We start from the raw sequence: 16,588 nt of genomic DNA on the forward strand, positions 1-16,588 counted from the left end.
TTTTATTGTAATTCCTGGAAATGTCCAGCTTCTTGTATATTGGGATCCACTTTGAACTGTGAGGTATTAGCGGAATACAAATTACATTGTTAATGTAAATCATACTCAGAATACAGTTTGGGTGCAAGCACCATCTTAACAGCTTCTAGCCACTCTCACCAAGATAATTACAGAGGCAACCACTTCAAGAAAAGATCATCAATAACTTGTAAAAGAGCAACCTAAATATTTCAACTTACTAGGTGCCCACACAAAAGGGAACCCTGTCAAATGCTGCCTATGCACATGTATATTAAAGGGTATAACCACAGACTTTCCCCAATTAATTTTCTATCTTGAAATTATAGAGAACTGCTCAATCAGGGCCAATTAACCAGTCAAAGATTGAATGTGCAGATAAAGTAACGTATCATCTGCATAAAGACCAAATCCTAAACAAACCACGACCAGCACAAAACACAGCAGCCAGACTCATATTAGGAAAGAAACAATACGAAAGCACCAGACCCCTGCTCCAAAAACTATACTGGATACCAATCAAAGCACATATATCCTTTAAAATCTGTACTGTAACATACAGGATAATTTTCACCCTCTCACCATGCTACATGACTAGCCTAATTGATCTACCAATCCGAAATGCAACTAGATTAGAGAGATCTTACCTTATCCTTCACTTCCCTAAATGCAAAGACCTTAAATACAAGTCAACATACGCTTCCACCTTCCCATATGTTTGCACCAAACTCTGGAACACGCTACCAAAAGACCTAAAATTCATGGACAACTACCTAACATACCAAAAACACCTGAAAGCCCACCTATTCAGAAAATTCCTTCCTGCTGAACCAACCTAGCCACAGAGATGACTGGAAAACACTACATGAATACGATAATGGAAAGATGTGAAAAAGGCTACCAACACCCCAAATACTCAAGGCCTTTAGAAACCAGATACAGACTGTCAAATAGAAGACAGCCGTAAACCCCACTGTTCCATATGAATTGTAACATTGTTGGGGTTAAAACTAAGTTCCTCTAAACTCCTGTAAGTCTTGGCGGCCATTTTGAACAGCGATTCGGCAGCAGGCAGGCAGGACCGGGGATCTTTCCTGCCTGCCCAGAAGATTTCATTACACAACCTGGGTGGATGGAGGGGCAGGTGAGAGAGCAGGGTCGCTGGACATGGGGGGCAGGGGGAGAGCAGAGTCGCTGGACATGGATGGGCTGCAGGGGGGGCAGGGGGAGAGGAGGGTCACAGGACATGGGTGGCTGGAGGGGGCAGGAGAGAGGACGGTCACTGGACATGGGGGGCAAGGGGAGGGTTGGTGGACATGGGTGGCTGCAAGGGGGCAGGGGGAGAGGAGGGTCACAGAACATGGGTGGCTGGAGGGGGGCAGGGGAGAGGACGGTCACTGAACATGGGAGGCGAGGGGAGGGTCAGTGGACATGGGTGGCTGCAGGGGGACAGGAGGGTCGGTGGACAGGGGTGGCTGTAGGGGGGGTAGGGGGACAGGAGGGTCGCTGGACAGGGGTGGCTGCAGGGAGGGGTGAGGGGGGTCCTAAGACCAGAAAGGTGGGGGTGGAAGGGAGCCTCAGACCATAAAGGGAGGGGGAGGGGCGCACACACACTCACAGTCACTCTCTGTCTATCACATACACTGTCTCTGACACACTCTCTGTCTATCACACTCTCCATCTCTCACACACACTCTCTCTCAAACATACACTCCGAGCAAAACCTTGCTAGCGCCCGTTTCATTTCTGCCCCCCCCCCCCCCGCAGCCACCCATGTCCACCGACCCTCCCCTCCCCTTGCCCCCCATGTCCAGTGAGCCCCTACATCTTGCCCCATCCTTGACCATCTTTAAATCTAGATTGAAAGCCCACCTCTTTAACATTGCTTTTGACTTGTAACCACTCCCCCACATTAATTGATTTGCTTGCTTTATTTTTGTCTATTAGATTGTAAGCTCTTTGAGCAGGGACTGTCTTTCTTCTGTGTTTGTGCAGCGCTGCGTACGCTTTGTAGCGCTATAGAAATGCTAAATAGTAGTAGTAGTGATAGAAACGGGCCCTTTTTTTTACTAGTTCTATATTAATTGTAACATAGTTTGGGTTAAACTGTAATCAACTTACTCTAAACTCCTGTAAGCAACATTGAACCTAGCAACAGAAAGAAATAATCAGAAAATGTATAAGTGGCACCACAGCACTGAAGTCTGACATTACCAGCTTCCCTCCAACTTCATCTCCCCTTGACTTTGAATTTAATTTGTTATGAAACATTTCATCTTCCTATATTTATTGTAGTATGCTGAATACTTGAATGATTGTATAATATCCGCTATCTGTCCTCCAGTACATAACTTTTGAATGTCTTGAAGCTCTCTCTCCTGTACCTAAAACAATCTGAGCATGAGGAATGAGCTACGTCTTTTGCTACATGTGAGTAAGTGATTAAACAGGTTCTTCTTCTTCGTGATTAAACACCTCCTAAGAAATCTTCAGACCTGTGTTGGTCAAATGCTCAAATTTCACTTACCAGTGTTGAGGATGATTCCATCGTTTGGTTTCCTTGACCTTGGACTCCTGGATTGATGATAGCAACAAAGCATCATTACTAGCGATCAAATAAAACTCCTCACTGCCACAAATTTAAGGCCAGTGCTTTTAGTGTATGCTAAACGCTAGAGACGCCCATAAATTCCTTTGGCTGTTTCTAGTGTTAGCGTGCACTCTACTAAGTGCGCTATATGTGTGCTCTAGCTTTTAAACAGGGTCCTTAGTAACATACTGGTTCTTTTACTAAGCTGCAGTAAAAAGGAGCATGAGGCCCCCTTTTACTGCAGCGGCTGTCCATTTTGGGGGAAAAGAAATGGCCATTTGGTAAGTGAACCACTTATTGCATGGCCATTTCGGTGGGGAGTCCTTCCCACCACCCATTTAGATGGTGATAATGGCTCCTGTTCTAACCTGGCAGTGATTATCGTTCCGGCACTACAAAAATCTAAAAAATTGCTGTAGTGCTGGGGAGTGGGAACTACTGCCAGGCTGCTTTGGTAGTTCCGGATTGGTACATGGCAAACCTATTGCTGCACACCAGCCCTTTAGTAAAAGGGCCCCCGAGGTGAAAATGGCTATGAGGGTAACTGTCACAGCTCCTTAAATAATGTATTCTGCCCAAAGTGTTGTCAAAGACTGCCTCAAATGGAACCTGTCTCCTAAGTGATAAATAATTCTACCCCAAAACAGTCTATTAGCACCCAAACTGAGATCCTAAATACTACTCTTCATTTCCTTCAAGAATTCCAAATATTCAAAACATATCTCGGTATCCTCAACACATGCAAAGAATCCTTTCCTCCAAGAATTCCAAGTATTGCACATTCAATTCAGTATCCTGAACACAAGTAAGGTCAATCCTTTAAGAATTTCAAGTATTGCAAATGCAACTTAGTATCCTGAACATATGCAAAACCAATCCTTTCCTCCAAGAATTCCAAGTATTGCAGACAGACACACACCAGAGGCTGGTGGTTAATGGAATTCGCTCGGATGAGGGAAAGGCGAGCAGTGGAGTGCCTCAGGGATCGGTGCTGGGGACGATTCTGTTCAATATATTTGTGAGTGACATTGCCGAAGGGTTAGAAGGTAAAGTTTGCCTATTTGCGGATGATACTAAGATCTGTAACAGAGTGGACACCCGGGAGGGAGTGGAAAACATGAAAAAGGATCTGAGGAAGCTAGCAGAATGGTCTAAGGTTTGGCAATTAAAATTCAATGCAAAGTGATGCACTTAGGAAGTAGAAATCCACGGGAGACGTATGTGTTAGGCAGTGAGAGTCTGATAGGTACGGACTGGGAGAGAGATGGCGATGCCATCACAGGTACTTTTAAGCCACATTGAGCCTGCAAATAGGTGGGAAAATGTGGGATACAAGTGCAATAAATAAAAAAATAAATAAATCTTGGGGTGATAGTATCTGAGGATCTGAAGGCGACGAAACAGTGTGACAAGGCGGTGGCCGTAACTAGAAGGTTGCTAGGCTGTATAGAGAGAGGTATGACTAGCAGAAGAAAAGAGGTTTTAATGCCCCTGTATAAGTCGTTGGTGAGGCCCCACCTGGAGTATTGTGTTCAGTTTTGGAGGCCGTATCTTGCTAAGGATGTAAAAAGAATTGAAGCGGTGCAAAGAAAAGCTACGAGAATGGTATGGGATTGCATTACAAGACATATGAGGAGAGACTTGCTGACCTGAACATGTATATCCTGGAGGAAAGGAGAAACAGGGGTAATATGATACAGACGTTCAAATATTTGAAAGGTATTAATCCGCAAATGAACCTTTTCCGGAGATGGGAAGGCGGTAGAACTAGAGGACATGAAATGAGATTGAAGGGGGGCAGACTCAAGAAAAATGTCAGGAAGTATTTTTTCACGTAGAGAGTGGTGGATGCTTGGAATGCCTTCCCGCGGGAGGTGGTGGAGATGAAAACGGTAACTGAATTCAAACATGCGTGGGATAAACATAAAGGAATCCTGTTCGGAAGGAAGGGATCCTCAGGAGCTTAGCGGAGATTGGATGGCAGAGGCGGGGCTGGTGGTTGGTAGGCGGGGTTAGTGCTGGGCAGGCTTATACGGTCTGTGCCCTGAAAAAGACAGATACAAATCAAGGTAAGGTGTACACAAAAAGTAGCACATATGAGTTATCTTGTTGGGCAGACTGGATGGACCGTGCAGGTCTTTTTCTGCCGTCATCTACTATGTTACTATGCAGACACAACTTAGAGGGGTATTTTCAAAGAACGTCAAAGTCAGAATAGAGACACCTAGCTCGTAATGTCCAAAACAGATGTCCACATCTATTTTCCAACATCCATGTGCTGAGGACATCCAGCATGAACAGCCATTTTACAAACTGGAATGTCCAATATATGACCAACATAAAAAGCAGGAACAAGGATGTCTGACTGGTAGCATTCTTAGAAGAATGGCCACACAGACATCCCTGCAGAGCAGAGGGGAAGCCTAGTGGTTAATGCAATGGACTTTAAACCAAGAGACCCAGGTTCAAATCTCACTTGAAATCTTTATTTTGTAATTGCTTAGCCCTCCTGGAACACAAAAATATCTACTGTACCTGAATGTACATCATTTCAATAACCTTAGATTTGCAGGTGGCTTATATATTTAGGTACAATTTCAAAAGTTAAATTGTAATTTGAACCTGGGTTCCTTGGTTCACAGTGCACTGTACTAACAACTAGGTTACTCCTCATACTTGTTTCCTGCTTTGCTAAGAATGCCCATAATACCTGAAACTGTCATAAAGCCTGGTCTACCCTTTCAGTTTCACTTTCAGGGGAGAGGAAGGTGAACATTCTGTAATCCCTCCAGTGGTCAACTGCTCAATCAGAGCACTTTTTATATCCTGGATGTGATTGGACATCCTTTGTTTTGGATGTTTCTTCCCATTTAGTAATCGTTGTTGGACTGCCTGATTATGGGCCCTCCCTAGTCCCACCCAAAACATGTCTTTACTATTTGGACATACCGCAGTGTTGGACATCTCTTTACTGCCTTTGCAAATTTGGACATTTGAAACACATAGATGTCCATTTGGGCATTTTAAGATGTCCATACGGACTGCAAAAAAAACAAATGAGATTGAAGTGGATAGAGCACCGTTCACGGAAGAGAATGTGTATGAACAGCTTGAAAAGCTAAAGGTGGATAAAACCATGGGACCGGATGGGATCCACCCCAGGATATTGAGGGAGCTCAGAGAGGTTCTGGCGGGTCCTCTTAAAGATTTGTTTAACATATCCTTGCAGACGGGAGAGGTTCCGAAGGATTGGAGAACGGCAGAGGTGGTCCCTCTTCACAAGAGTGGTGATAGGGAAGAAGCTGGAAACTACAGGCCGGTAAGCCTCACTTCGATTATTGGAAAAGTAATGGAAGCGATGCTGAAGGAAAGGATAGTGAATTTCCTGGAAGCCAATAAGTTGCAAGATCCGAGACAACATGGTTTTACCAAAGGGAAATCATGCCAAATGAATCTCATTGAGTTCTTTGATTGGGTGACAGGAGAATTGAATCAGGGACGAGCTATGGACGTAATCTACTTAGATTTCAGCAAAGCTTTTGACACGGTTCCCCACAGGAGGCACTTAAATAAACTGGATGGGCTGAAGATAGGACCCGAAGTGGTGAACTGGATTAGGAACTGGTTGACGGACAGAAGCCAGAGGGTGGTGGTGAATGGAATTCGCTCTGAGGAGGGAAAGGTGAGTAGTGGTGTGCCTCAGGGATCGGTGTTGGGACCGATTCTGTTCAATATATTTGTGAGTGACATTGCCGAAGGGTTAGAAGGTAAAGTTTGCCTATTTGCGGATGATACTAAGATCTGCAACAGAGTGGACACCCGAGAGGGAGTGGAAAACATGAAGAAGGATCTGAGGAAGCTAGAAGAATGGTCTAAGGTTTGGCAATTAAAATTCAATGCGAAGAAATGCAAAGTGATGCACTTAGGGAATAGAAACCCTCGGGAGATGTATGTGTTAGGCGGGGAGAATCTGATAGGTACGGACAGGGAGAGGGATCTTGGGGTGATAGTATCTGAGGATCTGAAGGCGACGAAACAGTGTGACAAGGCGGTGGCTGTAGCTAGAAGGTTGTTAGGCTGTATAGAGAGAGGTGTGACCAGCAGAAGAAAGGAGGTGTTGATGCCCCTGTATAAGTCGTTGGTGAGGCCCCACCTGGAGTATTGTGTTCAGTTTTGGAGGCCGTACCTTGCGAAGGATGTAAAAAGAATTGAAGCGGTGCAAAGAAAAGCTACGAGAATGGTAAGGGATTTGTGTTACAAGACGTATGAGGAGAGACTTGATGACCTGAACATGTATACTCTGGAAGAAAGGAGAAACAGGGGTGATATGATACAGACGTTCAAATATTTGAAAAGTATTAATCCGCAAACGAACCTTTTCCGGAGGTGCGAAGGCGGTAGAACGAGAGGACATGAAATGAGATTGAAGGGGGGAAGACTCAAGAAAAATGTCAGGAAGTATTTTTTCACGGAGAGAGTAGTGGATGCTTGGAATGCCCTCCCGCGGGAGGTGGTGGAAATGAAAACGGTAACAGAATTCAAACACGCGTGGGATAAACATAAAGGAATCCTGATCAGAAGGAATGGATCCTTAGAAGCTTAGCCGAGATTGGGTGGCAGAGCCGGAGGCGGGGATAGTGCTGGGCAGACTTGTACGGTCTGTGCCCTGAAGAGGAGAGGTACAAATCAAAGTAGGGTATACACAAAAAGTAGCACATATGAGTTTGTCTTGTTGGGCAGACTGGATGGACCATGCAGGTCTTTTTCTGCCGTCATTTACTATGTTATATGCTTCAAACATAAGCTCCTTAGTATCATGTAAAACCAATCCTTTCCTCCAAGAATTCCAAGTATTACAAATGCAACTCCTTATCCAGAAAACATGTAAAACCAATCCTTTCCTCTAAGAATTCCAAATATTGCAAATGCAACTCATATCCTGAATACAAGCAAAGCCCATTCTTTCCCCAAACAGCAAGGAAGCATTACCCAAAGCAAAGGACATTATCACCAGTCAAATGCCTCTACCCCATGCTACCTGTCCAAGGAATGCTCATGACCTCTTGACTCCAGGTACTCCATGAGCCATGATCAAACTCTTCACGTGCCTGCACCTGGATTATGTTCTTTTTGCCCATCCATGCATCTGCGATCAAGATGGAAGTTTCCTGACTATATACCTAGAAGCAACATGAACAATGATTTTCAACCTTTTTCATCTCATGGCACACTGAAAAGGCACAAAAATTGTCAAGACTCTCCATCTTTTTAAAAAGGTTTTATAATTATATATTTCAATAATAGGCCGTTCTCAACCCAGTTCTCAGGATACACCTAAGCCGGTTAGGTTTTCAGGATATCCACAATGAATTTGCATGACTTATCTCCATTGTATGTAAATATAGCATCTCACCGCATGGCATCAAGGCACTTAAAAGGAGATGCCCTCTTCTAGATTTGTCTCCATTGTATCAATATTATGTGCACAGTTGTACAATAGTGTATGCTTGATAACTTTTTTAGCATAGTGCTATTTTAGACAGTGTGTACTATTGAGTAATAGTAATGAAATTCCCCCAAAATTAACATCAAAAAATCAAAATCTTTGGCTAAAATAAGGAACACTGGTGAAGGACTTCTGCACAGCACTAGAATCTCTCTCCCCCCCCCCCCCCCCCCCCATTCAATCTTAACAGAATATCTGGTCTCTTTCATACAAGCAAAACACAGGTAGACCCTCACCAAGTATAGAATAAATAACCACAAACTAAAATCAGAAATATGTACACAAAAATTACATTAAATCCCCACGAAGCCAGAGTTTGCTTGCAGTGCAACACCAAAGAAATAGAGTATGACCCCCTGCACTATGCAAAATATAAAGCTAGCAGATGCATATTTAACAAAACCGATGTATTTCAATCACTACATTAAAAATTAAGAAAAAAATAAAATAAGGTTATACTTTTTACTGGACTAAATATATTTTGGAGCTCATTTTTAAAGTGCTTAGGGGTCCTTTTACAAAGAAGAAAGTAGAGAAAAGATGGGAGAAAAAAAGTTAGAGACCCAAAAGGAAAAGAAGAAGAGAGAAAAATTGATAAACTCACCACTGTGAATGCCATTGAATGCTCTGCCCGGTATCGGATCTTGAATTTAAGTCTGTAATAATCATTTTTCCAAGTTAGTGGGTAACTCCATGTCACAATTAACTTCTGGGGGGATTTTTCAACAGCTTTCACTGTGACATTTGCTGGGGGGTCAGGTTGGACTGTAGAAAAATGAGATGTAGTCATACACTGAGACCTGCTCACTATAATAAAGACTAAGGTTGTATCAAATATTCGTATTCCATTCAGCCCTGAATAGTGCCCCAAATACATTATTCGTATTTGGCCGAATAGTGCTTTAAATTTGAATACAAATAATCCAGGGCTCTACTGTGCTAAATCCTACTGAAATAGACACTTGATCTCTGATTTCACGTTGTTTCTTTTATTATTTATATTAAAGCTCAATGGCCATTATTTGTATTTGGTATTCGTATCTAGCCGAATAATAATTTTCATTGTTCGTATTCTGCTGAGCAGGGCCGTGCCTAAGGTCTCTGGTGCCCCCCTGCAGACTATCAGTTGGCGCCCCCCCCCCCCTCTCCGGCACAAAATGCTAAGGAAATAGGAGCTGAAAGATGGAGTGCATCTTTGTGGGATTGCTCAACAAATAGAGGGTTTACAACCACTTAGCTTTTCGTGCTTTCATGTTCACGAAATTAGTAATTAAATCTTTGATATTTAACTGGGCACATATATCATTCTCAATAGCAATCATGGTAAGGCTTACAAGCCTTTCTTGCGAAATACTTGATCGCAAATAATTTTTTTTAATGATTTTTAACCGTGAAAATGATCGCTCACCACTTGCCACACTGACAGAAATTGTCAGCAATATTCTTAGAAACAGATTGCTATACATTGCAAAATAAGATAGCAGTGTAAATTCTCAAAGTGGACATATTCCAAACACTAAAATGAAAATAAAATTATTTTTTTCTACCTTTGTTGTCTGATCATGCTGGCCCAGTATCTGATTCTGCTGCTATCTGTCCTCTTAACTCCGTTTCCAGGGCTTCCTTTCCATTTATTTCTTTACTTTCCTCCTTTCTTCTTCTTTTCTTGCTCTATATCCATAAGTAAAAGCTGGGTCCTCCGCATACTTGACTGTTCAGTGGATCCAGCTTCTGCCTATTTTCTCCATCCATGTGCAGTTTTTCTCCTCTCTTCCTTTTCCCTCATCTCATCTCCTTCCTCTCTCTTCCCTCCCCTCCATCCATGCCCATCATTTCTTCTCTCTCCCTTCCCCTCCATCCATGTGCATCTCCTTCCTCTGTCTTCCCTTCCCTCCCCTCCATCCATGTCCAACAATTCTCCTCTCTCCCCTCCCCTTCATGTCCAGCAATTTCTCCTCTCTCCCTGGGCCCTGCCCTCCCATCCATGTCCCTCTGCCCTTCCCTTACCTCAGCTGTCAGCTTTAAATCTTTTACCTCAGACGGTCACAGCAGCTGAGCAGCGTCAGTGAAAGCACTGCCGAAGTCTCCAGCCTTCCCTTCGCGCTCGCTTGTTCGTTCCCTCAGTTTCCCGCCTTCTTCTGACGTCATTTCCTTGCGAGGGCGGGACACTGAGGGAACGAATGAGCAAGCGCGAAAGGAAGGCTGGAGACATTGGCAGCGCATCGGCAGCGCTTTCACTGACCCTGCTCAGCTGGTGTGACCATCGGAGGTAAAAGATTTAAAGCCCCCAAGGCGGCGCAGAGCTGAGGTAAGCGGTGAGGGTAAGCACCACGGCGGCGCCCTACAGAGGTCGGCGCCCCCCTGCGATGCTTACCCCGCTTACTATGTTGGCACGGCCCTGCTGCTGAGTAGTAAAATGTGTTGTTCAGTACAGCTCTAGTATAGATCAGATAACATGACTTTAGCTTGCTTCTCATTGGAATAAAGTTGGGAAAGAACTTCCCATAGCTAAGTTTTGTCTCAGCAGTTTTTTGCTACCCCTGTTAGGATTCCAGCTCAATCAGAACCAACCTCTATTAGACAGCATTACGAATCTAATCCTGGGGGTTTTGCCCTATGTTATAGCCCAGTCATTGGAACAGAAGTGCTTAGCCACGTACCAGGATTCCTTCACCACTCTGAAATCCCTCTGTGACTCCTCTCCTCTAAGGACTGTAAGTGCTATTTCTGCAGTATCCCCAGCTAGTCAGGGAAATGGAACATATAATGAGGAGCTGAGCTGAGCTCCTAGGCCGTGTGCTGTGCCTCCAGCCAGCCTGTGTTAAGGAATGAATAAAGGCATTTTCCAGGTCAAATGCCAGTGGCAGCATTAAAGGAAAAAGTGCAAATACTGTTCGTTACTTCCCAAGGACTGCTTGGTTTTAATTGTTTGTCATTCGCATAGAACTTGTGAGGCATTTGTGGATTATAAGAGCATTTGGTAATGTATAAGCAACTTACAGAATAATAAAACCATGTCTAATTTTGAGCATGAGGATATCCTTTACAATTCATCCTAAGGTTCTCTGAGGACAAGCAGGCTTGCATATTCTCACACATGGGTAGACGCCGATCCACATCGCCTGTTCCAACATTTATGCCAAAGCAAAAAAAACAGAACTTTATGAAGTGCAAGCCGCATGTAAGAGTGCCTTCCCGCCCACTGCAAGAATGCGGCCCTCTCAGTTTTGTTTTATCTGCATGAAGAGAAGCTGTGGATGCCCCTTGCTGGTTGAAATAATCTTTTTGGAGAGAAGGTTGAGGAGGTCACTAATCAGATGAAGAAACATACTGATACCATCTCTTCTCTCTCCTGCCAGGTACCTTCTGCAACTACCTCCTCATGTAGGAGGTTTTTCTGCAGGTCAATGAGCGGTCCCTACTTCTACTCTAGGCGTAGGTACACTCCTTCGGCTCGTCAACCTACTCAGGCTAAGCCACAGTATGCTCGTTCTTGTCAACATCATGCACCTAAAGCCCGTGCTGCTCCCCAGTCAAAGCAAGGGATGAGTTTTTGACTGGCTCCAGCGGAGCATAGCCATAGTACTAGTGCCCGTCCCAGACAATTTGCCGGTCGGGTGGAGGCTAACATTTTTTCACCAAAGGTGGCCTCTCATAACCTTTAACCGGTGGGGTCTTCAAATAGTCCATCTCGGATACACCCTCAGTTGGCATTCCAAACCTCCAAATTGCCCACCAAGAGCTTATTCATTCAGCTCTCAGCATAGGTAGGTACTTGCAGAGGAACTCTCTGCCCTTCTCAAGGCCCGTGCGGTCAAATCCGTTCCACCAGGGGAAGAAGGGCAGGGATTCTATTCTAGGTACTTCCTTGTGCAGAAGAAGATGGGGGATGTGTCCCATCCTAGACCTAAGGGTCCAGAACAAATTTCTAGTCCGAAAGACGTTTAGGATGGTTTCCCTTGGCACCCGTCTCCCAATGATTTAGAAAAACGATTGGCTTAAAGGACTTAAAGGACACACATACTCATATCCCAATACTTCCAGCCCACCAGAAGCATCTTTAATTTCGACTGGAAACACATCACTTTCAGTACAGTGTGTTGCCCTTTGGCCTTGCATGAGATCCCAGGATCTTCACCAAGTATCTAGCGGTAGTTGCAGCATTGCTATGCAGACTTGGGAGTCCATGAGTTCCCGTATCTCAACGATTGTTTGGTGAAGAGCACCTCAGAGGACAGTGCTCAGGAGTCCATGCGGATGACTATTCGGGTGCTCGAGCTATTAGGGTTCGTTTTCAACTACCCCAAGTCCTCTCTTCACTCTGTTCACAATTGGAGTTCAAAGGCATCCAAAGTTTGAGTCTCTCAGCAGGTCACAGCTCGGCAGATTTTGAGATTGCTGGGTCACATGGCTTCCACAGTATGCGTTACACCCATGACACGTCTTCACATGAGACTGGCTCAATGGACTCTGGCTTCTCAGTGGTATCAAGCCACAGGGAGTCTGTAGGATGTCATCCAAGTGTCCCCAGAGCTTGCTTGCACTCTTCAGTGGTGGACCATTAGATCCAATTTGACTTTGGGACTTCCATTCCAAATTCCACAGCCAAAAAAGGTGCTGATGATGGATGCCTCACTCCTGGGATGGGGAGCTCATGTAGATGGGCTTCATACTCAAGGAACTTGGTCCCTCCAGAAAACGAATCTTCAGATCAACCTCCTGGAACTTTGAGCAGTCAGGAACTCTCTAAAGGCTTTCAGAGATTGTCTGTTTGAATGAGAATAATTTGATGGGACAGCCAATCAGGTTGCAATGTTTTACATCAACAAGCAGGGAGGGGGCACCGGATCATGCTTTCTGTGTCAGGAGGCCGTCCAGATGTGGTGTTGGCCTCACTATCACGGCATTTTCCTTCGAGCCACTTACCTGATGGGCACAAACAACACCCTGGCCAACAGACTGAGCAGAACAATGCAACCGCACAAATGGTCTCTCCAAATGGGCATGGCCCGCAAGATCTTCCAAGCATGGGGGAACCCCCTCAGTGAATCTTTTTGCCACTCAGATCAACCACAAGGTCCCTCAATTCTGTTCCAGGTTTCAGGCCCTTGACAGACTACCATCAGATGCCTTCCTCATCAATTGGGCTTATCCTTCGATAAATCTGGTAGGAAACATTTTATTGAAAATTAAGCAAGACTGTGGAACCATGATTCTGATCTTACCATACTGGCTGAGACAGATTTGGTTCCCTCTTCTTCTGAAGAACCATGGAGATTGCAGTGTTTTCCGACCCTCATCACTCACAACAAGGGGTTGCTTCTACATCCCAACCTCCAGTCTCTGGCTCTCACAGCTTGGATGTTGAGAGCTTAGAATTTGCTTCCTTGGATCTTTTGGAAGGCGTCTCTCGAATCTTGATGGCTTCCAGGAAAGATTCCACTAAGAGGTGTTACTCTTTTAAATGAAGGAGGCTTGCCGTCTGTTGTGAGAGCAGGGCCCTAGATCCTCTTACTTGTCCTACACAGTCCCTGCTTGAGTATCATCTACACTTAGACCAACTCCATAAGGGTTCATCTTAGTGCAATTAGTGCTTATCATCGACATGTAGAAAGTAAGCCTATCTCTGGACAGCTTTTAGTTGTTCGCTTAATGAGAGGTTTACTTTTGTCAAAGCCCCCTGTCAAACCTCTACCAGTGTCATGAGATCTCAACGTCATTCTCACCCAGCTGATGAAAGCTCCTTTTGAGACATTGAATTCCTGCCATCTGAAGTACTTGACCTGGAAGGTCGTTTTCTTGGTGACACTTACTTCAACTTGTAGGGTCAGTGAGCTTCAGACCTTAGTAGTGGATGCACCTTATACTAAGTTTCATCACAACAGAGTAGTCTTCTGCACACACCCTATGATCCCATTGAAGGTGGTGTCGGAGTTCCATCTGAACCAGTCATTTGTCTTGTCAACTTTCCCCGACCGCATGCCCATCCTGGTAATAGCAGCTGCACACCTTGGACAGCAAGAGAGCATTGGCCTACTACATGGAGCGGACAAGGCCCCACAGACAGTCCACCCAGCTTTGTATTTCTTTTGATCCCAACAGGATGGGGGTCGCCATCGGGGAAACACACCATCTCAATTTGGCTGGCAGATTGCATTTTCTTCAGGCTGGGCTGTCCTTGGAGGGTCATGTCACAGCTCATAATGTTAGAGCCATGGCTGCATCAGTAGCCCACTTGAGGTCAGCCTCCATTGAAGAGATTTGCAAGGCTGCAACGTGGTCTTAGAATTCACGCATTCACGTCTCACTACTGCCTTGAGCAGGATACACAATGTGACAGTCAGTTTGGGTAGTCAGTGTTGCAGAATCTGTTTGGGGTCTAGAATCCAACTCCACCCTCCTAGGCCCATTTTATTCTGTTCCAGGCTGCACTTTCACTCAGATTGTATATAGTTTCAGGTTAATTTGTTTAATGTACTTGCCGTTGTGAGGCCCAATTGCCCTATGTTTGTTGTTTTTATTTATTTATTTGTTACATTTATATCCCACATTTTCCCCACCTATTTGCAGGCTCAATATGGCTTACATAGTACCGTAAAGGCATACGCTAGGACCGGTAAAGAATCGAATACAAGGTGGTGATGTGGTCGGATAAAGGTTCATGTGTTTCAGGTACAATGGGGATCAAAAAGAGGAAAGGTTATATAGTGTCCATTATGAAGTTTGGTTTTGCTGTATTGCAGAGTGTAGGCATTTATGTTGGGTCAGTGGGATATGCCTTTTTGAACAGGTTGGTTTTTAGTGATTTCCTGAAGTTTAGGTGGTCATAGGTTGTTTTCACAGCTTTTGGCAGTGCGTTCCATAGTTGTGTGCTTTTGGGTGAGCCTGGATGTTAGGGATTCCCATGTGTGAGAATATGCAAGCCTGCTTGTCCTCGAAGAAAGCAAAGATACTTACCTATAGCAGGTATTCTCCAAGGACAGCAGGCGCCATGTTCTCACAGTCCCACCCACCTCCTCTTGGAGTTGTCGTCTTCATTATTTTATTTTATTCCTTTGCTTTACAATTAAACTGAGAGGACCGTGTTCTCATGGCAGGCGGGAAGGCACTCGTGCATGAGCAGTGGAGCGTGGCTCGCTCTTCACAAGCTCTATTTTTTTGCTTTGGCATAAATGCCAGATCAGGCGACGCAGATGTATGAGAATTTGAAACCTGCTGTCCTCGGAGAATTCTTGATATCTTCGCTGTACTGTAATTTAGAAAGAGAAACATTAAAGTACAGCAAGGGAAGCAGAAGATATCTGAGCAGGAAGATTGCAGAAGGATGAAGAAGCTTCTTTTAGGGAGTGGGAATACTGAAGACAGCAACAAAATGGTTGCAATAAGTTCCCCATAATGCAAAAATGCAACCTATGAGTCTTTTGCCCTCAAGTGTCACGAATCAGCTTCTGGTACTGTGCAGACTCCTTTGCTTACCATCTGATCTCAAACTTGTGAATTGTAATAATTTATTCCCCATTCTGCCTGTTGGGGTTCATAGCAGTGGCGTAGCTAGGGGGGGTGCAGGGGGAGCGGTTTGGGGAGACCCAAACAGGTCTCTAGAAAAAATGGCGCCTATGCCCACTCTCCCCATCCGTGTGGTCAGTCACTTTTACTGCCCTGATGAAGCACCGTTCTCCCAGCACCGGCGAATCACAGTCAGCCTTCAGCCTTCTGCCAGCGTCGGGGCCTCTCAGCCATCATTTCGGTTCACTCAAAACATAGCGAGCAAACATGAGATGTTGTACCCACCTTCTCATTCTTTATTGTTGCTCCATCTTAAAAAGTGGAGGAGAAAATAAATAAGTACATAAGCACTGCCCCGCTGGGAAAAGACCAAAGGTCCATCAAGCCCAGCATTCTGTCTCCGACAGCGGCCAATCCAGGCTCCAAGAACCTTGCAAAAACCCAAAATTTAATAATGGTCAATGGATGTTTCCTTCAGGAATCTGTCCAAGCCCCCTTTAAACTCAGCAAGGCTAGCTGCCGTCACTACCTTCTCTGGCAATGAGTTCCAGAGTCTAACTACGCGCTGAGTAAAGAAAACTTTCTCCGATTTTGTTTTAAACCTACCACATTCTAATTTCATCTTGTGTCCCCTGGTTCTATTATTGTTAGAAAGTGTAAACAAACGCTTCACATCTGTCCGCTCTACCCCACTCATTATTTTGTAGACCTCTATCATATCGCCCCTCAGCCGCCTTTTCTCCAGGCTAAAGAGTCCTAGCCATCTTAACCTCTTCTCATAGGGTAGTTGTCCCATCCCTTTTATCATTTTTGTCGCCCTTCTCTGCAACTTCTCCAATTCCTTTATATCTTTTTTTTGAGATGAGGCGACAATTGAATATCACAAAAACAGCTTCAAAAATTATTGTAGCTGGTTGAAACTGCAATTATAAACTCTATAGTTTGTGCTCATTTTTCTTCACTTCTTA

At 44.6% G+C, this 16,588-nt stretch overlaps 1 protein-coding gene across 1 annotated transcript in view; it reads right to left on the reverse strand.

The window, feature by feature from the left end:
• IL6R (interleukin 6 receptor) overlaps window positions 1-16,588 on the reverse strand; it is a 46,936-nt gene that overhangs the window by 4,840 nt on the left and 25,508 nt on the right. Inside the window, 3 exon segments of the mRNA XM_030188179.1 lie at window positions 2,546-2,592; window positions 7,647-7,788; window positions 8,719-8,879. Coding sequence (XP_030044039.1) covers window positions 2,546-2,592; window positions 7,647-7,788; window positions 8,719-8,879 — 350 coding nt within the window.

Source organism: Microcaecilia unicolor, chromosome 14, assembly GCF_901765095.1.
Source record: "Microcaecilia unicolor chromosome 14, aMicUni1.1, whole genome shotgun sequence".
In the NCBI taxonomy this organism is placed as follows: domain Eukaryota; kingdom Metazoa; phylum Chordata; class Amphibia; order Gymnophiona; family Siphonopidae; genus Microcaecilia; species Microcaecilia unicolor.